Source organism: Amphiprion ocellaris, chromosome 19, assembly GCF_022539595.1.
Source record: "Amphiprion ocellaris isolate individual 3 ecotype Okinawa chromosome 19, ASM2253959v1, whole genome shotgun sequence".
Taxonomy (NCBI): Eukaryota; Metazoa; Chordata; class Actinopteri; family Pomacentridae; genus Amphiprion; species Amphiprion ocellaris.
This window is the reverse complement of record NC_072784.1, coordinates 4,478,450-4,502,302: the sequence shown is the minus strand read 5'-3', so window position 1 is coordinate 4,502,302 and position 23,853 is coordinate 4,478,450. Positions and strand designations below refer to the sequence as shown.

Sequence of the window (23,853 nt, the reverse complement as noted above, 5' to 3'; positions counted from 1 at the left end):
GGTCAACAACATGGCTAAGCATTTCCACCTTGAAACTGCAGCATCTCAAAAACACAGTCTCAGACGTCTGCGCTGTGACTTTGCACCTTTTACAGGATATAGCAGTTAGCTATAAATTGGGCTGCAGAACTGTGAAAATAGGATTATTTCTGGGTTGAACACAGTCGGTGGACATAGCACAGGATTTCTGGAGAATTTAGAAGCTATCACTATTTTGGGGCTCCACTGATGGAAAGCATCTCCAAAGTCTGGCAATGACTTCTCCAATTACACCTCTTATGCCTCTGCAGAAGGCAGCTTGACTTCTTTTTGGCTATTTCAAGGATTTAGGATTACCATGACCTGGGTGACAGAGATTCTAGACAGACAACTCTTTTAATCATCTATTATAAAGGTGTGGGTGACCAAGAATCTTCTTAAATAGTCTTGAAACAAACATTTGTTTTAAGAACCATTTGGGGTTTTTTTGGTGGTACATGTGCAGTTGCCGTGCCAGCGGTGTGAAAAGCCACAAATGAATTTCCCTTGGGATTAATAAAGTATCTATCTATCTATCTATCTATCTATCTATCTATCTATCTATCTATCTATCTATCTATCTATCTATCTATCTATCTATCTATCTATCTATCTATCTATCTATCTATCTATCTATCTATCTATCTATCTATCTTTCTTGAGCTGCACAGACATTTGCAGTAAGGTTCGAGCAGACACTTTTTGGTTTGGGTGGATGATGAAATGTATGTAATGCATATCCTTGCAGACACACAGAAACCATGAGGTGGCCTAAAGGCTGGTGATATACTTTTCATAACCGCCCGTACATTGGGTTCTGCGGGGTTGCTGTAATGTAAAATCATCATTGTCTCACCGACCCTGACAGAGGCCACGTCCAGCCCAAAATGTGCGGCAACTATGTTTTTATAAGGATGATAGTGTGAATGCTTGGTCGTAGTGTGCATGCATAGAATACATTAATATGACCCATGTACATATATGCAACACAGCTTTCCAGAGTGGACACCTGTGGACAGTAAAAGTTGTATGAAACCAATGTTATAGTTTCTGTATCTGCGAGTATGTGAAAGTCCAAGTCTGAAAAAATCCACACAGACCCTGCACATGTGCTTGTGTGCAGTCCAAAATGTGTGCCCGCAGGGAACAACGCTACGCTACAGTGGCAATAGTGTACGTGCTTGGCAGTGGTGTGTACGCCTTGATACAACATATTGCATAGTGGCACGTGTCGATGGGGCAGTTTTTGACGTCAGAGGGTTGCTTGCCACTGCTCAGCATTAGTCGTTGAATAGGCATGGGAGAAGGCGACAGATGACTGGCATCTGCTCTCCTACAGTAAACCATGACGGACTACACCTTCTGCAAACACTGGCTTCACCTGCTTGAACAAACACTCCAGTTGCAAGCTGTCTGCTCCTGGATTTCAAACTGGACCAGCATGGTGGCTCATTTGGTAACCTCTCAGCAAAATGTCCATCCATCCATTATCTATACACCGCTTAATCCTCATTAGGGTCGCAGGGGGGCTGGAGTATCTCAGCTGACTTAGAGCAAAGGCATGAGACACCCTTGACAGGTCGCCAGTCTATCACAGGGCTACACATACAGACAACACCTACCATTTAGAGTTACCAATTAACCTGAGCATATTTTTGGACTGTGGAAGGAAGCTGGAGTACCTGGAGAAAACCCAGGCATGTACAGGGAGAACATCAGACTCCATGTAGAAAGATCCAGGGAAGGCGGGGACACAATCTGGGGATCTTCTAACCACCAAGCAAAAGCAAAATGTGTTTTCTTTAAACATCATTGGCATGAAATAAGCAATGCAGTTGTTGGATCTGTCTTCACTTAAGACTGATGAGTTTAAAAGTTTTTCTGGATGTCTGGTGGGTGGACGTACTTGATTCATATAAAGTGACCAAGACCTCAACTTTATGGACATGAGGAGTGGCCAAAAGTATGTCATGACACCATCAGAGTGCATTGCACAAGTGCTTAAATACAGTAGATAATGTATGGCAAGCACTGGAATGACAGATTCTGTTGACACATGCTGTATGTATGGAATGGAGTCTCTAATGGAATATAAAAGTAGTTTAACAGCTAAATCTATGCATCCATTTGCAAGAGTATAACCAAGGCTTAATCCATTTTAGGACAGGGAGGGGTTAATATCATTCAAAATCTACTAAATATCTCATTTTAATACACAGAGATAAGTTTTGAGACTGTAAATTAACAACTTTATGCTCACTGATAATCACCGTGTGATAAAACACACGCCCGTTTCTGGCATGTTGGCTTCCAGGATGATTAACTGTCAGGTTAACTCTTGTGTCGTTCTGTGGGTCAAAATTGATCCGTTTTAAAGTTTGAAAATGTAGGAAAAAAAATATTTTCACAGTGAAACGTCTGATGTCCACATTTCCAACATTTTTGGGAAATCTTTCAACATTTTTTGGTGGATAAAAAAAAAGTTAAACATGTTTCTTAAGAACATTCACAAAAAATCAAAATTCTTAAGAAACACGTTTAACATTTTTTTTAAAAAATAAGAAAAATTTTAACATTTCTTTAAAAAATATTCTGTTTTACTGATATATATGTAATGACTTTACATATATTTAGGATTTTTTTTGAAGATTTTACTCATTTTTTTGAACATATTTAAAAGAATTTTCTTGCCAAATTTGGGGGATTTTTTTTTTTAATAAAACTTTTAAGGGAAACTTTTAAGGAATTATTGGAATTTTTTTTACTGAAGGTTTTGCAAATTTTCTGAAATATTCTAAAATTTGAGGATTTTTTTTGTTGAATCTTTGGATTTTTTACAGACAAGGAAACAATAATTTTTGGTGCCCGTAAATGAGGACAACAGGCGGGTTAAGACGTAAATAAAGCCCCACAGTCCTCTTCGCTGCAGCAGATCATCATTAATCATATTGCAATGTGGCCTTTGTTCCTCGTGGGTGTAGCCCGTGTCGCGGGGGGCGTGTGCACGCGGGGGCGGGTACGTGCCGACGTCACACGGCTCGGTCTTCACTGTCAACGCCAAAATAAAACGAGTAAAAAACTTTTCTGTGTGTCGGACTCTTAAGGTTACAAACACATGGCAGCGGGGGTTACGAGGCTGGAAGAAGAGCCGTTGTTCCCCGGGCTGTGATGGTTTCTGGAGCCGGGCTCTGTGCGCCGAGCAGAGGAGGCTGTGTTTTCTCTCTCTTTCCTGGGGTCTCACGGGGAGAGCCAGCGGGCTGGAGCAGTTTAGCCGACTTGCTAGCTTAACGTCAAGTTGGAAGAAAGTGGAGAAGACGCCGGCCAGACGGCAGCTTAACCGCCTACACAGACCTATGCGACGGACAGCAGGTAACACAGCTCCTGCCAGCACACTGAACACCGAACACAATGCGGGCTAACGCGCGGTTGTCTTTATCTCCCAACAGTTTAGACGTTTTTCTTCAGTCTGCTGCCTGTCCGTGTCTGTCTGTCTTCTCTATGGCAGCGGCGTAGCTCCGCGTTACTGAGCAACTTTGCCGTTTAAATCCAAGACGTACCGACTTTGGCCGCTGGCTCGGCTTGTTCCAACTCGTCCAACACCTGCCTGCCTGCTTTGTGTTGAAAAAAAGCAGCGTTGCCCGGTGATAATATTTAACGCCGTTCCCATTAGCTGTCCGCGGTGCTTTATTATGTATTTGTACCTCCACCGCTGAGCACATTGGACTTCCCAAGGAGCAGATCGCTGCTGCCACATATGTGCTTCACTTGTGAAGGTGGCTTTTAAATAACTGGTCGTTATTTTTATCAGTATTCATGTCATGATCCAACCTGCCTGTGCAGATCGGTGTGATCAAGGCTGGTCCAAGGATTGCGCCTTAACGGAGCGAGTCAAACCCATTGGTGCGGTGTAGCAATGCGGTACACAGGGGCCGGTTTAGATTTCCAAACGAACAGGGGTGTGGAGGTGTGTGTGGGGGGGAAATTGAACCGCTATTATTTATGTTTGGTCGATATGTCACGGGGTCACGGTTTGCTGACAGCAGCAGGATAGTCCGGCGGAACAAGGTCAGACGTGGAAGGCAGGGAGCAGCTCTCCTGTCCGGGGCTGTCAACCGCAGTGAGGAGGCTCCGTGTGCCGCTGCCTCTCCCAATGGGGCAGCATGAACCAGCCTGCCAGGTGAAGAATGACAATGAATTATTCAGGCACATGCTGCATATGATCAACGTGGCCCAGGAATGTGCAGAGCCGCTCCTGCTGCTGCTGGGGACAATAAGAGGCTCTCAGGGTGGTGTGGTTGTTCCCCCCCTCTCAACAAGAATGGCCTGCCTCAGCTTCCCTTCTTGATCATGCCAGATTTCTAGAGAATGGAGCATTGGAGAGCTCAGAGGAGTAGGAGTTTGCACTTCTCGCAGTGGCATCATGTCCATTCTGATCTGTTTTGAAGTTTATTCTGCCCTGGTTCCTGAAGCCAGAGTGGAAAATTGTTCAGAAGATTACCTCTGGTGGCTCCGAGCAAAGCTGTAATCTTCGTGGCAGCATTTAAATTGATGGGTTTTTGCTTGTGGCACTTTGTCTCGAGGTGCTTTGTTTTCCTCAGCAGCTTGTGTTTGTGCTCCCTTTCCTCGTGTTTTTACTGGACAGTTCGTATGCATGACATTGGGCATTTTAGAGTAAAAATAGAACTTAATGTCGGGTACATGCCTGCAGTGTCATGTGCTGCACGGAGGCTAAACTACTTAGGTCGCTTTGCAAACAGGATGATTTTGCAAAATATATGACTGCATTATATTGTTTTGCCAGTCAGTAGTAATCTTTGCCTTGTGCAATACAATTTGTGACTAATAAGTAGTTTTAAACAGCTTGCTTTGTTTTCTGTGATTAAATCTGTATTGCAGGGCATTTGTCAGACCAGAGTCCAGACCAACGCTGGCACAGTATGTGGCAATAGCTGATGTTACTATAGAGCAAGTGAGAGGCCAGTATGATAATACACGGGAGTATCCAGTTTTCCCTTTGACCTTCTTTTTGAGCTCAGGTACAGTGGGAATTGTGCTGTAATTGCAGTTTTGAAAGGTGGAAGGGGTGAAGTGAAGAAACAAAATTAGCTGATGATTTTTGAGGGCAGTAAATAAATAATGGGAACTTGGAATGCTGAGAAGTTGCTGGTACTGTCAGGATTTTTTAGTGCTTAGTTGATGATAAAGCTGCTGGTTCATGCATGTTTTGTCTATCAGATTAAATAAAGCAGGTAAAGAGTCAGATAGTTGTTGAGCCAATCCTATAACTTCCTGTGGGGCAGAACAGAGTCTGAAGATTTTGTTCTGTAGCATCAGCAAGTGTGGAAAACTGATAAGATAACGGTCTGAGCAGTAACATCAGCCTGTCACGAATGAGGACTCAAGGTTTGATTTTCTGTTCTGTTCTCATTTTTAAAAACCTATTTGATTCTTTTATGTGTTTGCCATTTCAGTCTGTCTTCACTAATAACCTGTGATTTGTCAACCTGAGTGAAAGTAAACAGATCTCTTCAGCCGGTCTGTAATGTACACAGTGTATGTACATGTGTTAATTAGTTTGCTTGGGGTTTAGTTTTGCTTTACCATTATGCAATGAAGAATCAAACTAAATGCCACAGATATACGGGTGATTCAAATGCACATAAAGGAATAATAAAGAGTATTGTTAAGGTAAAATAGAGCATAAACACTTCTTATGAGCTGAACCTGTTGCTTCATCATGAAAATCCTCTTTTCTTTCCTTGCTCAGGCTTTGTTTTCTTCTTAGGGATTTTTTTGTGTGTCCTAAACAACTCGCTGTAATCTCCTTGCAAAAATGCATAATAATGGAGACCTTGTACTGCAAATCTAAACGCTCTGCTACATACATATTCACCTCTAGAAAGTTTGCTTCTATTTCTGCCTGTCTTTTCTTTCCCTCTGATGCCCTGAACTTAACTCTTCTGCCTCTCATGTGTCTTTCATCCTCTCTTCCCCTTCTATGCCCTGCTTGGCTAAAGCTCTCATGTCACTTGCATTAGACAGCCCTTGTCTTTGGCTTATTTTTTTTTCTCCCTTGTGTCTCTTTCTCTTTCTTCTATTCTGTGCTGACCGGATGAACCACACAGGGTGCTGCTTCACCCTCTCACCACCGCTGCCACTTCAGTTTCTCTTCTGCTGCTGCCCAGGATGACTGACAGTCATCGATTGAACCTGTCCATGTGTATCACTCTCTCTGTATCTCTTCTCCCTCCCCCCCCCACTCCGCCTCCTTGTGTTTAGGTAAGTGATGGAGACGAGAGAGTTGAGCGTGGTAGCTGGCAGCTTCGTGGGTTTCCAGCTTCTCTTCTCAGTGGCCAGCCCGCGGCTCTCCTCCGCCTTCACACCAGGTTATGGACGACTGCCTCCCGTGAAGCTCACCGAGTGGAACTCCAGGTGTGTTACAGGAAACCTCTGCTCTCCCACCATGCACAGACGTCTTCTTATCTATCCTGTAAATGTGTTTTCATCAGTGTGGAAACCAGAGCCGGACTTTTTCCTCACACATATTGGGTGGTGCATACTTCACTCTGATTCAACAGTTTGATCTTTACTGTACAGGGTTATTTGAAAAGAATGAACTGATTTCATTATGCAATATTTTAATAAGACAAAGCAATAGAAAACTCCAGTCAAGTCACAAGCATTCTACTCACAATCAACTTTTATTTCCTGCCTTACAAGCGTTCAATGTGGCCACCACCTGCAGCGTGGGCAACATCAATGCGATAAGAGAATTCCTCCCAGTCGCGTAATTTTTTTATTTGTAGGTTAATCATTTGATAATGTCTTAATTAACTGATTGGTGGTTTGCTCAAGAAAATGTTGGAAAATGGTGAAAAATGTCGATCAGTGTTTCCAAAAGTCCAAGACAACAAATGTTTAGTTTTGTCCAAGACCTAAAGATGTTTAGTTTGAATTGTAGAGGAGGATGGGAACCTGAAAATATTTTCAGAAGCAGGAGAAGATTGGAGAATTTCTACTTTCTTCTTACAACGTTACTCAGACAATTAATCTATTGTCGAAATACATGACCACTCAAAATTTTGGACACGCCTTCTCATTCAATGCTTTTTATTTATTTGTATTATTTTCTATATTGTTGATTAATGCTTTTTTGTTTACAACATAAATCCATATGTATTCTTTTATAGTTTTGATGTCTTTGGTATTAATCTACAATGTATGAAATAATTAAATATAAAGCGTTGAATGAGAAGATGTGTCCAAACTTGTGACTGGTAGTGTAGTTACCAGATCATTTAAAGGTTCCATATTGTGTCCCTTTTCAGCACATTAATCAAAGTGTCACATGTCCCCACATTGTGTCTTCAAATTTTTCAGCTTAAAATACTCCAAATATGGTTAATTTCACCATGACTGTATAACCCCCGGTTTTAGGGCTTTTCTAAACATGCTGTTTAGCTCTAAAGATGACAAGCTGCTGCTCTTCCCACCCGCTGCTGGAAGAACGCACTGTCTGGAGCTGTCAATCACAGTTCAAGCTGGACCGCTATTGGTTGCTTGTATTACATAGCACCTGGTTTGAATTCTTACTAGCTTGTAAAGCTGGGAGGCTAAATAGTTGTGGGGGAGACTTGAGGAGTGGCAGAAGCAAATGTCTTCGTTTTTTTTTGTTATCTCAGCTTTTTTTTTTTAAACTTCCAAGTTTATAACAGACACAAAACATGATAAAAATGAAGTTTCACCGTATAGGGCCTTTTAGTAGTCGATGGCACTTCCTTAGAATACTGTAGTTGTATACATACTGACCAGACTGACCTCTGTTCGGCCAACTAGAGTGTTTTTGGTGATGCTTCGCTTTGAGATGGACCCTGATGAGCCTCAGGCCAACTCGTCCTTCTACACGACTACAGCTGTGTTTTAAACGGCTGGTGGAGCACAGAGTGGTTTAAAGTTTCAAGCAGAAACCTTGGGGGTGAAGTTCAGAGGGCAATAATTTGTAGTTGCATAACGCCTTTCACTGACTACGTCGTACATGTTCTCTCCCTCTCATCTGTTTGTCGTCTACCAGTACTCCAAGATAACCCTTCTTTCATTTAGCCGGGGTTTACATTAGCCTGTTTGTTCCTAATTGAAAGAATGGAGTGCATTGACCAAGGAGCCCAAAACAAGTCAAAGGCAAAGCACTGATGGTTCACTTTAGAGTGGTCCAGTGTTGCATAACAGCCGGCTCTCAGTATGTCAGTGTGTTGTTTATGTAACCACAACTTAAGTGCAAGGAGAGGAGGGAGAAAGCATTTCCAAAGAAAGAGCGGTCTACGGTTGACAAAGCAGCATAAACTACAAGACTAATGTTATAGTCCCTTTCGATCTGTCTGCCTCATGTCTTCTTTGTATTGTCTGCCCTCTTCCCACTAATTGTTCATCCCTTTGTTATTATGAATATAAGTAGTAACTTCTCATTATATTGAGAACCAGAGGGAGGCTGCGGGATTTATAGCATATCCTACACAGATGGCTAAATTGGCAATCGGGTTCACAAACTTCCTAGTTAGATACTTCATATTAGACTCATACAGTAGTCTGTCTGGCAAGCCAGTTTGGGCCAGTGTTCATTCCTGCAGCTGGACAGGGACTGCTGTGCACCAGAGGTTGCACAGTGACAGTGGAGAAACTGTGATTCTGGTGGAGGGTAGATAAGCACCACTGGACCTCTGGAGTATCTCTTCAGTGGTCCAGATAACCACTCCAAAGGTCAGGGTGATGCTGTCCAAGGCCCGATAAAAAGAATTTACACTCACTTGGACACGGAGGACAAACCAGATGTAATAACGTATTGTATGCAAGCATGAACATACACGTAAAAAAACAGACTAAACACTGTCCATTGCTTACAATGATTGACCATAGCCCTATTAGTCTGTCATCATGGTTACTGATCTGATCTGTGTATGTGTCCGTCCACAGGTTGGTGTCTACCGTGCACGCCTTGATTGTGGGCTTGTTCTGTTTGTACATCCTGTGGTTCGATGATGTGGTCAACGCCAACCCTGTCTGGTAAGAGGAACAGTAAGAAAAGCAAATTCATTAACGACAGACCCGTCACTGTCCATCATTATTGTAATACAGATGAAATATGACGAGACAGTTTGTAAATAAGGACACTGTGAGAACTGATATCTCATTATCAAATCAATACCAGCATTCTGAAAACATAATGGTAGTTATTTTTTGTACCAAAAAGTGCTGAAAATACCGCTACTTTAGTTTGTGGTTTCTCCAGAATAGCATCAGCAATTACAGGTCTGCTGTGGAAAAAACGCCTCATAAGTCATGTATGGAGATATGTGTTTAAGTAGATGATCAAGGACCAGTTAAAGTTGAGCAAAACTCAGAATGCAAACAGTGCAACATTTGAGACAAATGGCGGAAACACCTCAAACTGATCAGACATCCAGATCTGAAGACAGAATTCAAGCTGAGAGTTTCTTCCTATTTACGTGTTGCTGCAGTGTTCACATCCTAAAATGTTACTGTCTGTGAACTGTAGCAGCTGAATTTGTTGTAGCAGTGTTCCACACACATTCACAAAGACAAACATTAGATTTGTTGTTGTTTCGGCTAATCTACTCTACCAACCAAAAAGTTTAATGTTTTTATTTATTTTCATGACTGTTGACATTGTAGATTGTCACTGAAGGCATCAAAGCTGATTGTCTGATTGGTTCTTGCCATAATGTGGTTTCTAATAGTTGTCAAATAGGGCTGTCAACTGTGCACCAACCTGACTTCTGCACAACACGACTGATGGTCCCAACCCCATAAAGAATGCAAGAAATTCCACATGAACCTTGACAAGGCACACCTGTGAAGTGAAAACCATTTCAGGTTCTACCTCATGAAGCTCATCGAGAGAATGCCAAGAGTGTGCAAAGCAGTAATCAAAGCAAAGGATCTAAAATATGTAACATATTTTACCTTATTTCACACTTTGTTGTTCGCTACATAATTCCATATGTGTTCATTCATAGTTTTGATGCCTTCAGTGAGAATCTACAGTGGAAATAGTCATGAAAATAAAGAAAAACCATTAAATGAGAAGCTGTATCCAAACTTTTGACTGGTAGTCAATGTGATCTGGGTGCTGCTGATAACGTTAGCAGGCTGCATGTATCTGTGTGTGTGTTTGCATGCTGTTTGCAGAAGCTTCTGTGGTTTTCCTAATGATCTTTTCACAACTTTAGCATGAGGAGGATGTAAGGCAGGAAAGACAAACACACACACAGCTGACCCTATATAAAGCTTTTCAGAGTCCAACAAAATACATCAAAACTCACATCAAAGTCCTCACAAAGAAACTGGATGAGTGAGTTTCAGAGCACAGTGCTGTTTGTTTTAAAATATTTGAAGGCTACACTCAACTCGTATACTTTTTATAATGAGGCTATTTATTATTTGCATTTTTTTTTTCATATACCAGGCAACTGTGTGCTGCAGTAAAAAAAAATGTTGTGCCACATAAAGTGTGTTGACTGGTAGATTTTTTTGCTGTTTGCTGTTTCAAACTTGATATCAAGAACCATAGAATTTCAGTGGGATTGGTACCAACTTCCAAATTTCTGATATTATGTCGCCCCTATTTGTAACAATCAACTCATGTATATACAGCACAAAACAGTTTATTGTTCTGTTTACTCAGTTTAAAAGGCAAAATGACGACATTTGTCATTTAGGCAGGATAAAACCAAAGTGTTGTAAATGCTCAGGGCGCTTTTAGGAGAAACTTGTGATCTCACATCTGCCTTTTCAAACTGGCAGCCTCAACTAGCTCACATGGGAAGGATACAAACACATGAAGGAGCGATGATGGGAGGTAGGGATTTGTGAAGAATCGTCAGGGTTGCTAGGTAATACCTACTGGAGTGATAAAGATGGCGTTCCCTTTATCAGAAAGAAAGTGGGGAGGCAAGAGGATGGATCCAACGTGTCAGTGGAGTCTCCAGAGATTTGTAGATTCAGTGGATTAAGCCTTTGATTTTTGTCTTCACTGTCTTCTCTCTGTTTCTGTCTTCCACTCTCTCTGCTACTGCTGACTGTGTTATTTGCATCAATGAATCCTGAAAAAGAGACATGGTAATTTCTCTCCCTATTTCCAATAACTCAATCAGTCTTCTAAAACATTTTCCTCGCAGCTCTCTCTCCCTTTCGTTTCCCTCTCTCCTCCCCTTTTTTCTTACAACACTTCCTCCTCTTCTTCTCTCTCCTCTTTTCCCTTCTGTTTCGCTTCCTCTTTGGCTGTCTAGCAGACTAGAATCCCACCAACAAGACTCCTTTTCACAGCAAACAACAGCAGCCTAGTCTTCTGCCCAACCCCCTTCCCCTCGCCTCCCCCTGTACCAGCAGCCCTCGTGAGCCTCCCCCTGCCTCTCGCTGGTCCGTTGTACCCCCACATCTCTGGCTGTCGAATCAATGCAGCACACCTCCCTCGCTTTTATCTGTCTGTCGGCTCTAGCCGGCTTCGCTGATGGAGCAAAAAAAAAGGGAGAAAAAAGGAAGTAGGGGTGCTTGGGGGGTAGTCTATAGGGAGGGGAGAGTGGGTGAAGGATGGGGGGCTTCGCTCCCTCCTCCTGCTACCAATCTTCATCTGCTGAGTGTTCAGGTGCTCAATATCTGAGCCCTCCTCTCCAGCACTCTTTGTCTTTGTGAACGTTTTTTGGGACAGGATTTTTTTCTGTCACATAATTTCCCCCTCGGGAGAAGTCGATTCTTTTTAGAAACAGTTTCGGTTCAGTGTCGGTGTTTCAGTCTTATTCCTTCACCCTTTTTGTTGAATTTCTCACCCTGTCCTCTTCACCCAGCAGCACCCTGATGCCTTAAAGCTCATCTCGTTGCAACACGGAGTGGTGCAAGCATTAATTCTCCAGTCAATCTGATTGTATTACAGCATCATTAAGAGCCGTCACACAGCGGCATTGTTCTCTCTCTGCTGTTCTCAGTAGTGCTTGAGTGGCCAAAGCTGCACTGTTAGACCCTGCATTGTTTTCAGCTGCTGCTCAGCCTCTTTCAGGGTGTCACTCCGGCCGGCAGCGTGGCCCTCGGCTCTTATCATAATCCATTCACTTAACAAGCACCGTGTCTGACGGCCTTGCCTCTGCTGCATTTCTTGATTAGCTTATCTGGACTTGAACTTCACATACTGCACAGCGCTCTGAGAAGAATACAGGACTAAGTTTCAGGGCTGAGTTAATCTGAGGTCCACCTGGTGGAAATGTGTTATGTAACTTATTATCCCACCTTCCAAGTTGACACTGAAGACGTTGAATGTCAGAGAAAAACATTTTCATTTTCTTGTCTTAAAAATTTACTCTTTTCTTGGCTGTTCACTTGATTCACTGGATTGAGAAAGCTCACTTAACTGTGTAAATGTGTCATAAATTACTCACTTGAACTTGACGCTTGTCATCTGTTCATGAGTAGGTGAGAGTGTTTATGATCATTTATCATTAGTGTAGTTCACACCCACAAAATACTATATGATTTGCACCATTTGTGCGCAAGTTTAATTCACAAAACAGGGTTTTTCATGGCTCAGATTGGGCCTTTGGGAGGGTGACTATGCAAAACAGTAATCATGATTAGTTTGTGTACCGTAAACAATATACATCTGTTACTGTATTTGACAGAAGTCTTTGCAATTTTATGATATTTTCCACCATTTTATGAACAAAAAATCTATTACGCTTGAGTCAATGAAACCTTGTCATTCTGGTGTGTGTGATCTTACTTCAAAATTCCTCAATGCAGTAAAAACCAGACAATAATGTACTCCAAAAGCTAAAAATATGACTTTCATGCCACAAAGCTGAAACTGTTGCTGGTAGAGATTAGCTGACTTGTAGGAGTTACAGCAGGGGGCTTGTGAAAACGTGGTGTTGACAGATGAGGTTGGATAGCCAGACAGGTCTTAGTAAAGGTGCCTGTGTCAAACTGTGTGATGTAAATGTAAGACATGCCCGGGTTATGTAGCAAAAGCCTTCTAAAACATAGTGCTATGATTTAAGTACAAAAAATATGAACCTCTGCAGGGCTTTTCCCATAGACTGCACGTAAAAGATGTGAGTAGCCTTGTTGTGTCTGGTTTTAAAAGGGCAAAACGACGATGGCCAAATTCAAAATTGAAGGCTTATAAACAGTAGAAATGACGTTGCAGTTGCTGCATCCATATTTTATATACAGTCTTTGGTTTCGCCTCTATAATTTTGGTTTCTGTATCTGTACTTTCTCCCTTAACTTCATTCAGATGTGTTTATGTAGTAGCCAGTGTATTCAGTGACATTAGATGTTATATTCTGAGTAGTTTGTAGACCTGGTTTGCAGCAGTAGTCACATCATAGTCGGCTTTTGGTGAACATAACTTGTTTCAGATCAGCAAAATCACACAAGATATTTATATGGAAACAGTCAAGGGTACACAGCTGTCATAGAGATGAATGACAGAAGTACATTATGGGTGATGTCGCACTCTCACGTGAAACAAAGACGTTCCACTGAGCAACCTGCATGAAGACAAAGAGGATTAGAATTTTCCTTCCCGCTACTGAATTGCAACTATGATGCTAAAATATTTATGCTCATAAAATTTTAAAAGCCAAAGTAATCTGGCAAACCGTGATGCACACGAAGCCGATATGGCTAACTGGATATGAACTTTATATTAAAGTTTTAGTTTTGTCTCATCCAGTTTTGTTAACTCTGGTCATTCAGATTCCAGGCTTATAATTTGTAAAGGAAAAATTATATGTTTATAATAACAGGCCACAAAGTTTAAGCATGAGAGAACTGGTGAAATTCTCTTAAATGTCTTGTTCTCCTGTAGGACTGAATTCCAGCCTCTTAGCCATACATTGAGAAAGGACTATAGGGTTTCTGTACATTTCCTAAATGGAAGTTGGATCTCACTAATATGATTATGGAGGATACTTTGGACTCTGAGACAGCAGCCTGCAGACTCTCCGACTATCACACTATCACTTAGGTTGGGTGTTATCCAACCTGATATTTGCTCGGTGCAGTTCTGTCTGAGTGCAGTTGGTAAAGTGATACAACTGATCGGTTAACAGGGGAAGTGCTCCATGTGAAACAAACATTAGATGAGATTCATAAAGAAACTGAATGCATCATTGACAGCGTGACCAAGCTGCTGAAAAATTGCTGATTAAGTTATGGACGAAGTTGCTTGTTTGAGATGCGTCAAGCTGTCTGCGATGTAAGAAAAGAAGCATTTATGTCACATGTTTATAATGCAGTGGGAACATTTTCATATGTACACAAAGTACTTAGAGCAAATTATTATGAACGTTGTACTTGAAATATGTAGGATAAACTTTGCCCGTGGTGATCCCAGGGTCATGCCGTGGATAAAGCGAGCCGTCGTACAGTATCTTGTGTGTGCGTGTTTATACAGTATGTGTGTTGGGAGGTCTTGTTACAGGAGCGGTCAGCCAGTCATTTGCTACACGATACCTGTGACTGATACCAGAATCGGATGTCCATTGAAGCAGGGACACCTCCATTGTTATTTTGAACAGAGGTTATTTGCAAGGACACCTAACGGTCACCGGAGCGGGTCGAGGCTTTCTGTTCGTTGGCCGACTGATTACTGTTTATTCAGAGATGCTGTCAAAGTAGGGAAACAAATGCAGTCAGTAATGGAGGTTCCTCCTTTTCAAAGAGCTATTTGTCATGTTACGGACTCACCATAAAAACACCCGAGTTCTTCTTCGGCTTTATCAACATGCTGTTCTTTCTAATCAAGACCTCACCACATACAAGTGTGTCACAGCAAGCTCATTACCGTTACCCAATCAACCTTGAATGACCTTTCCACATGATTCATGATTAGCGTGTTAGCCGTGTTATGTTAATTAGTCTGCAAAATTACATCACGTTTCCTTTGCAGAAGTAGATTATCGATCAGAGGAGGACGTTTTTCTAGAATACTAACCAGCTTCTACCCTCTGGCTTGTTTGCCTTGAATGTGATAGAGTTACAGCTGTGTTGAAAGCACGTTACACTGTGTTCTCTGCTGTTCCCACAGGGGTGACCCCTATCTTGTCAAACTAAATGTAGCCATAACCTGTGGCTACCTCCTTTATGGTGAGTCTACTTTTGTTTTCCTTTTAATTCCTGTTTAGTATTTTTTTCTCTCATACTAACTGTGATAATCATTTTATTTCCTGTAAGCACACAAGTCAAAGAACTCTGTGGTAGAAATATAAAGAGCTCCTTTCTTGCCAGCTAACTTAACCCTCCTGGTTCATGTCATGGTAAATCTTGTGAAGTTCATAGGACCTCACAAAATCCCAAAGACCTATTAAAGAAACTGTAATTGTAGAAGCTTTGTAAAAGTAAAATGTATGGCAGAGCTGTTGTGCTGCAATGCATAGATCAAAGATTTATACTTAGGCCAATATATAATTGAGGGACTTTTGAAGTCCATGGCATATATCTTGCATACATTTTTATTAAAGTAAAACTAATGCTTTTTGTGCTCATTATGATCACGTCTTCACAAATTCCTTAATTGTTTATTATGGAAACTATCACTTATTAATAAAATATGACTGGATATCACTAAAATGTCAACTAAATAACCGTCTGAATTTACAACCACCTAATTAGCTAAACAATAATAAAATTAGTTTATTCAGAAAATGTTTTGTTTGTGTTCTTTTTATTACGTTGAGATAATCATGACAGATATTTCTTTTTTGGCAATATATCAAATTTTATATGGGTGCTCCCCCTCAACAGGTTGAACCAGCGACCCATTAACAGGGGCTCTAGTCCCCGATGCAGCAGTCATGAGTTGGAATCCAGCTCATGGTTTTTTGCTGCAGGTCCTTCCCCAATTCTTCTTCCCATTTTGCTGTCTCTCTGTCCTATCAATAAAACTGAAAAAGGCCAAAAAATGCCCTTAAAAAATGTAAAAATTATAGACAAGACATCAACTGCAAACTGTAAATCTGCATATTGGTAAAAAGAAATAAATTCTAGACCTCTAGACCTTGACAAGTTGTTTTGATCATAAAGTAAAATACTAGATTGTTCAGTTCCAGATACCTGTGACTGAATGTTTTTGTTCTTTTGTAGAAACACTGTGATCTGTAAGTTGTAATGTGTAAATGATAAACTGAGGCATAATATTGTTCAAGTTTAACTTGTTTTTCTTAATAAATTCCAGGTTGTTCATAGTGTTTTGTAGGAATGTGAACATTTTCAGAATGTACTTTGTTGCACTAAAACAAAGGGAAAAATTAGGAGTTGTAGTTATTTATAGGTTATTATGCTGTGATTTTACTGGTCACTTCAAATCAAATTGGACTGAATGTGGAACTTGAACTAAAATGAGTTCAACACCCCTGCCTGAGACTTTAATCCCACCTGTGTGACCAGTGTTTCCCTCTTCTCTAGACCTCGTGCTGCTAGCATGTAACTGGAGCACTATGGGGGACAGCTTTTTTGTCTGCCACCACTTGGCGGCGCTCTACGCCTATGGATATGTGTTGGTGAGTCTATCATTGTTCAAGTCCCAGCATGAACATTGGTTTATTCCATTGTATTCATTGGTCCTCCTGTTTTGTGTCATTCTGCTGCCTGAATTTCTGATAATTGTGCATTTGGTCATTACAGACACGTGGCGTGCTTCCCTACTTTGCCAATTTTCGTCTCATTTCAGAGTTATCCACGCCGTTTGTGAACCAAAGGTGAGTCAGCCTCTATTAGTCAGCACTTTGCCCAGGATTCACGTCACACTCACTTGACTTTTCTTTATCACAATTTCTTTCCAGGTGGTTCTTTGAGGCATTAAAGTACCCCCGCTCACACCAGCTGGTGGTGTTGAATGGCGTTGCCATGTCGGTAGTGTTCTTTCTCGTGCGCATCGCCGTCATGCCGTCCTACTGGGCCAGTGTTTTCGCCACTTTCGGCACTCCAGAATTCGAGCGGCTGGGTTTGGGTGCTCAGGTGGCCTGGATCACCTCCTGTATCGCCCTGGATATCTTGAACACTATCTGGATGTATAAAATCACCCGCGGCTGCTACAAAGTCCTGACCGGGAGAGGAGGGCGAAAGGCGAAGGAAGGAGCGGAGGCGTCATCTCCCTCGGACAAGAAGCACGTCAACAACCACACAGACTGAAGAGATTTAGAGCAGAAAGGATATGAGACCTGAGCAGGGAGGGAGGCTGGACACCCAGGAACCTCACAGCCTCTCTCTTTTGCTGCAGCCTCGACGTCCCTCCCACACCCACCCTCAGTCTCAGCCCTTGATCTCCTTGAAGTCGGATAGCAGACCGGGCAAAGAGTTCTCAGGTTCTGACCCCGACATGGGACAAGGAGACTGCTCTTTGACTCAATCAAGCACCAGCGCTCGCAGCCTCAGTGTTTTCACTGACAGATTAGCATCCTGCTGGGTAATAGCTTTCGGTCGCAGACGACAAGGTACAGCTCACAAGCACACTTTTACCGCCATCTGTTACTCGCCTCTTCTGTCACTACTCACCGTTCCTCTGTCACCTCCTCTCAGTCCCCTGGAAAACTCGACTTCAGCCAAAGCCCAATCCTCTGAAGTGCCTGTGAAAAACAGGAAAGCAATAACAGTGGAGGAGTAGGATCATGAACAGAGTTTAGCCCCTTCAGAAGATCTCACTCACCGTCACCCCTAGACAACTTCTTCTCTCGCTCATTCTGCACCCACACCTGAGGAGACGTGGCCTAGAGAGTGAAGAACTCTCACATCCGACCCATACAGTGTTTGTGAATCTATAGGGCTCTTGTCTTAAACTCATCAAACCTCACAAAAAGAGACAGAAAACACCATAATGCCTCTTCTACAGTATCACCTGCTGTGGCCTCCTTGTAACAAGTGGCGCCTACCTATATCACCAGCCATGCCCCTCCAACTTCTTTATAATTTGGATTTTTTATTCAAAACACTGAGAATATGCATGCAGGGAAGAGACAGACACACTCTCCAACATCCTTAGCTTCTCACAGGATGGCTTTGTGTTGTCAGTATTCATCGTGGTGGCATCACTGTGTTTTTTTGTTTGTTTTTTAGTCATTTACGATAGTCTACAGTAATTTCATTAGTCTATCTTTCATTACAAACCTCTGCCTCACTGGGTAGGGCTCCACTATCCAACTTGAACGTTTTTGTTCTACCTCTCCCTCTGCCTTACGAAGACGCTGTCAGTCGAGTCCTCATGAGTTGATCTGTTGTGTTTCTTTTTCTTCTTTTCACTGTAAAAAGTGACTTTATGCTTCAAAACATGATCCATTGTGATATCACTGGCTCAGAGGTACTTCTCCCTCTCCTCTTCCTCTTCCTTGTAGCCATCTTCAGAGCTTATTCCAGCCAATGCAGTGAAACAGAGCAGCATGACTTTCCTCACAAACTCTATCCAAGTCTGTGCAGTCACCCCCAGAGGCTTCTTCCATGTCTCTCCTCTGTTCTCGGTGACTCAGAGAATCTAATTGATGGAGGGAGTAGGAAAAGTTCACACACAAATCCACGTCGTGTTCCACTGCTTTTTTTTTTCTTCCTTCCTCAAATTTGCACATACACAGGTAGCGTGCAATCCAAACACTGTATTTGGTGCCCTTTTAAAACACCAATGTGGTGCTCGTCCTTTTGCAGAATGTCAGCGATGGGAATGCTAGCAATATGCCATTTTTTTTTCGAAATTCTCTGTCGAATAATCAGATTCGTTTGGATGTACCCAACATGTGATAACAACACGCTGTCGAAAAGCAACGTGGCAATCTGCATGTCTGTTTTCATTTTTCTGTATAAACTGTAAATCATCAATGTAGAGCATGGTAAGATTGACATATTTCTGTGATGCCTTAGAGAATAGTAGATGAACCACATCTAAATATTAATTGCATTAATCCAATGCTAAAAAGGGGTTTGTCTTCCAGAAATGTTTCTCCCTCTCAGAGCATACTCAAAGCATGTACGTATAGTATTTTGGATTATTTCCTCCTCTCCCTGCATGTCTGTACAGTATATACACATACAGGAGCTATGCAGGCACCTCCTGCACGCTGTATGTCTAACTCACTAAATCTTACCACATTCTCTGTACGCCAGTCGGCTTTACTTAGTTTTACAAATTCATTACTTCTTCTTGTCGTACAGTCGTCCGTCGGCGGACTCTAAACTACATAGCTGATATCATGACGGACAGAAACACAGGAGGTGGTTCAGGTTTGCCTCACATGTAGAAATAGATGATCAGGAATGAGATCTACAAAGGATAAGTTTGTACTTGCAGGTTTACTCATGTTTCTACCAGAGTACTCCATCAGTTTAGCATCACACTCTCATAACGCTGTCGGACTCTTACTGGACAGTTTTTAAATGATACTTCATTTGTATTTCCATTTCTGCATTGCTGTAGTGGGATAGCACATAAATCAGGGGTGTCAAAGTCAGTTTAGTTCAGGTTCCACATTCAGCTCAATTTGACCTCAAGTGACCAGTAAAATCACAGAAAAATAACCTGTAAATAACCACAACTCCTAATTTTTCCTTTGTTTTAGTGCAAAATAGTAAGTTTTGAAAATGTTCACATTTAAGGAATTATCTTTTTACAAAACATCACGAACATCCTGAAATTTCTTGATAAAATAAGTTCAATTTCAACAATATTATGCCTCAGTTTATCATTTACACATTACAACTTCCAAATCATAGTGTTTCTTCAAAGGAACACAACATTTAGTCACAGCTATCTGGAACTGAATGATATAGTGTTTTACTTCATGATCAAAATGACAAAAGTCAGACAAAAAAAGACAAAATACAACAAAAACAAGACAAAATATTACAAAAATGAGATGCAAAGTGAAAAAAGAACAATGGAAAATATAGTATTTTATGATCAAAACAATTTCTCAAGGTCAAGAAATTATTTTTGAATTTATAGTTTTACAAATTTACAAATTGCAGTTTCTGTCTTCTGTAATTTTGACACTTTACAAAGTCGTGGACCGGATTGGACCCTCTGGAGGGCCGCTTTTGACCCACGGGCTGCATGTTTGACACCCCTGACGTAGATCAAGTGTGCAGAACTCAACAAAGGAGGATGCAACAAGTCAGATAGTGGAAAACTTTATGAAAATATGGCAATTTTGTTTGTCTCATCATGACTTCACCAAAATTTGATGTTTACGTCTCTGTGGTGGAAGTCTCAGTGGGGTTGGGATCCCTTTGGAGGTCACCAGACGCTGAGTAGAAACCACAAAAAGATTTCCAGAAATTAAATAAAATAGAAAGTGTTTATATTTTAGCCGTTAAATGTCATAACTCTTACAGAAGTGGAAAAACTAGTCGTTGTGGCTGAACAATTAATCAGTTTTCAAATCAAAATCGCAAAATGCTGCAAATAAGATAAATATTCAGCACCTCTGATCCAGGGCTTAAACTGTTTTGTCAATACTTTCTATAAATTCATGGGGTCTCATGTGGTAACGCTCCATCACAGTTTTTAAAGCTGCAAAGTGAGAACTGACCTGAAGCTTCACTTGAAAAAAAACTAACAAACTCTTCTAACTTCACACATGCATTTTTGTGTCGGTTTAAATTATCTCCAAAGGCTTAACACAACTATTTTTTCCACATATACAGACTTTGACGTGGTAAACTGGTGGAGTTCTCCGTCATGTTTTGCATCTCTAGTCGAACAGATAGTTAAAATAGCGTGAGAATGCGTGGGTCGGTGTCGTCACTGTGGAAATATAAAGCACACTCCCTGTGGAGCCGTAACTGTGATCTTCTGTATTTCTGTCTGTCACCACAAAGGAGGGGCTACAGTATCTTGTGCCTTTTACATAAACGGTGGATGTGATGCAGTGAGATTTGGATTAGCATGAACTTTCTAATGTAATATCAAGTGATTATCTCCTCTGTATTCCTTGCGTATACTCTATGTATATATTTTTATAACCTGCCTGCACAATGATTAATCCGGCCAAGTATTATAATCCAAAGCTGATCCCTCCTGGGGGAGCCTGTTTTGTGTTGAATTATTTGTGCTCTCCTGAGTAGAGGGGTATGTCTCTGAATGTTGTGATGGGTTATTTAGTGGCATTAAGATGATCTCACATTTGTCCAAGGTGATGAGAATGGAAATCAAACTATATTTTTTTGACGTAAACTCTATAAGCTATACAGGTCGTCGATGGGAAGGCTAACATCTCATTTCTCTGGCCTCCTAAACTCAAAGCTGTGAATATTCAGAGCGTGGGAGACTTTGCTGAGCCTGGCCGAGCAGTGATGCGCCTCTCGTAGCGGCGTCCTGTGCTTTCTGGATGTCTTTGAGTTTAGACCGAGACCGCTCCGTTGGTGAAGGTCTCACGCACAAAGTAGAAAGTACACATGAAAGAAGTACGTCGCCTGGTTGTCTGCAGACTGGACAGACAAGAGTTTTTGTACTCGTCAGGGTTTTCTACAGAGTATATTTCCAGAGCAGGTATCTGTGCTCTATCTCACACCCTGGGGCTGTCTGGAAATTGACAGTGGCATTAATGCTGAGTTTCATTTGGCTGCTATTAATAGGCCGGGATCTGTACAAAGTATTGTATCAGGTTAGAACAACCTAATGGCCTCTGTCTCTTTGGGGAGGCTTGTTCATTATATTTAAATATATATCAAAAAGGTATATATGAGTCACCTTAATATCCTTCCCTGTGATCAACCTATTGACCTCTTATAGGTACAATATAGCAAAGCTGCACCCGAATTTGGTATTCAAACCGTATATTTTACTCGTCCACTTAAGGTTGCACATGGTACTTCTAGGCAGCAGTAATTTCTGTCCCGTTATCTTAAATGTCTAATTCAAATTTGATCATGTGTGTACAATGAACTCTAATCAGTCGAATCTCAAGGATGACAGCATTATTATTATAATGGTTAAAAAATGATAATCAAATGACTTGCCAGTTTCTTTTTTTGTTTTTCCTGTGAATGACTTGCCAGTGTGGCTTCTTCTCTTCCTTCCCTTCTTTTTTCTCATTTTGACTTTTAATGCAATGCAATTTCTTGTTATGATCTTGTTCTGTTGTGTTTTTTTCTGGAGATTTTAATGTGAAGCAGCCTACACTACTCACAGCCCTCGGGGGGTTCTTGCTCTGAGCGTTACCTTGTGGCTCGGACTGTCGTCGTCTACAATGACCACTACTAATGATCACGTAATTGTAGTGCTGAAAGCTGAGACTTACTTGAAAGTGTTGTTCTTCAATAAAGTTGAAGACTAGAGAAAGTTGATGGTGGACTCTTATTGTGACCCAAATGCCAAGTCTTTATTCTAATAATGATACTTTAGGGTTTACAAAATGTACTAACAAGCAATGAAACCTAAATAAGCAATAAAATGATGTTACATGAAAGTTAAGTGTATAAAAACGGGTTTATAAAGTGATCTATAAAAAGTCAGTGACTCTTCAAGCCTTATCTCCTCAGGCAGGTTGTTCCAAAGCTGAGGCGCCCTGACAGCAAAAACACTGTCACCTTAGATTTAAGCATCAACTTTGGAACAGCCAGAAGGAACCTGTGAATGTGAGGCTCTAAACTAGCTCATATGGGGTCATTATTTCTGCTATGTAGCTTGTGACCCAGATGTGCTGTATAAGTGATCAGTGAAATCTTAAAATCAGCCGTAAAACAAGCAGGGAGCCACTGGAGAGGAGCCAGGATTGGGGTAATATGATACCATGTTAGAACCAGTAAAAAGCTGAGCTGAGCAGAAGGGAGTAAGTTAGTCGAGTCTGGAGAACATAAAAGCATAAATGATTTTTTCTAGGTAGGAGTTTGAAAGCATCAGTTTTATTCTAGATATGTCTCATAACTCAAGGAATCGTGACTTTTCAGCTTTTTCTCTGAATCAAACAGGACTTCCAAATTTCTGACACTGGTGCTTCACGTTATCAGACAAGGGACCAAAGTAGGTCTTAATATGACTAATGATAATTATTTTACAGATATGTGCTGTTATTTCCGCATTTTCACAGTTTTTGTTACATTATTGAAGCGTTTTATCATATTTTTTGGCACTCTTTCTGCCAGATGTCCACCGTTTCCTCACAGAATATTGTTTTACAGTGTAGGAACAACCTGTTGTACAGCATGTAGTCGTGAAACATCAACATAATAAACCAGTCCAGGTATTTGTCAGCAGCGGGCCAGCTTTATGACACCCAGGCAAGCCAAGACCAAATACTGGTAGCTGGCACCATTCCTCAGTGGTTGCTTTTTCCCTTTAAACTGGGTTTGTGATGGTGATATTCAACAAAAAAAGAGGACTGCAAAATAGATACCGAGACCCTCGAAATGAGATGAAAGGGTAAAAGGAGAGGAGCGCCTGAAATAGGGATGAAAGAGATGTAAAGGAGCGTGGAAAGTGAAAGATGTGGAGGAGGAGGGGGTCTGAGCTGCAGTAGGTCTGTGATTGAATCCATCTCTTGTGTGTGTGCTGAGTGTGTGTTGTGTGAGTGTGTGTTGTGTGTGTTGTGTGTGTTGAGTGTGCAGCAATCGGTCAAGGGGCTTGGTCAGAATCCGTGCCTGAGGAGCTTTACCAAACATGGTCACATAACAGAGACTCAATGAAAATTTCCTTCTCGCTACCACAGCACACTTTCACAGTGGAGTGGAGCGACCGCAGCCGAGCTCAGGCCGAGTATCATCACCTGCATGTTTGGTACACACAGAAACACACCTGCGTGTTACTAAAATACAGCCTCTGTCGCCACCCCGATCCCACGTAGTACA

At 41.5% G+C, this 23,853-nt stretch overlaps 1 protein-coding gene across 3 annotated transcripts; it reads left to right on the top strand.

The window, feature by feature from the left end:
* Positions 1-3,059: 3,059 nt before the first annotated feature.
* tlcd4b (TLC domain containing 4b) lies at positions 3,060-22,353 on the top strand. Of its 3 annotated transcripts, none has more exons than XM_023296074.3 (7): positions 3,060-3,387; positions 6,298-6,450; positions 8,986-9,075; positions 15,116-15,174; positions 16,492-16,586; positions 16,711-16,784; positions 16,869-22,353. In XM_023296074.3, exons 2-7 carry the CDS (start codon positions 6,305-6,307, stop codon positions 17,215-17,217), a joined length of 813 nt encoding a protein of 270 aa, XP_023151842.1. In that variant the 5' UTR covers positions 3,060-3,387; positions 6,298-6,304; the 3' UTR covers positions 17,218-22,353. The 3 variants fall into 3 exon arrangements, with proteins under 3 accessions (XP_023151842.1, XP_054861115.1, XP_054861116.1); XM_055005140.1 differs by lacking the exon at positions 3,060-3,387 and adding an exon at positions 4,062-4,195; XM_055005141.1 differs by lacking the exon at positions 3,060-3,387 and adding an exon at positions 5,401-5,421.
* The last annotated feature ends 1,500 nt before the right edge of the window (positions 22,354-23,853 follow it).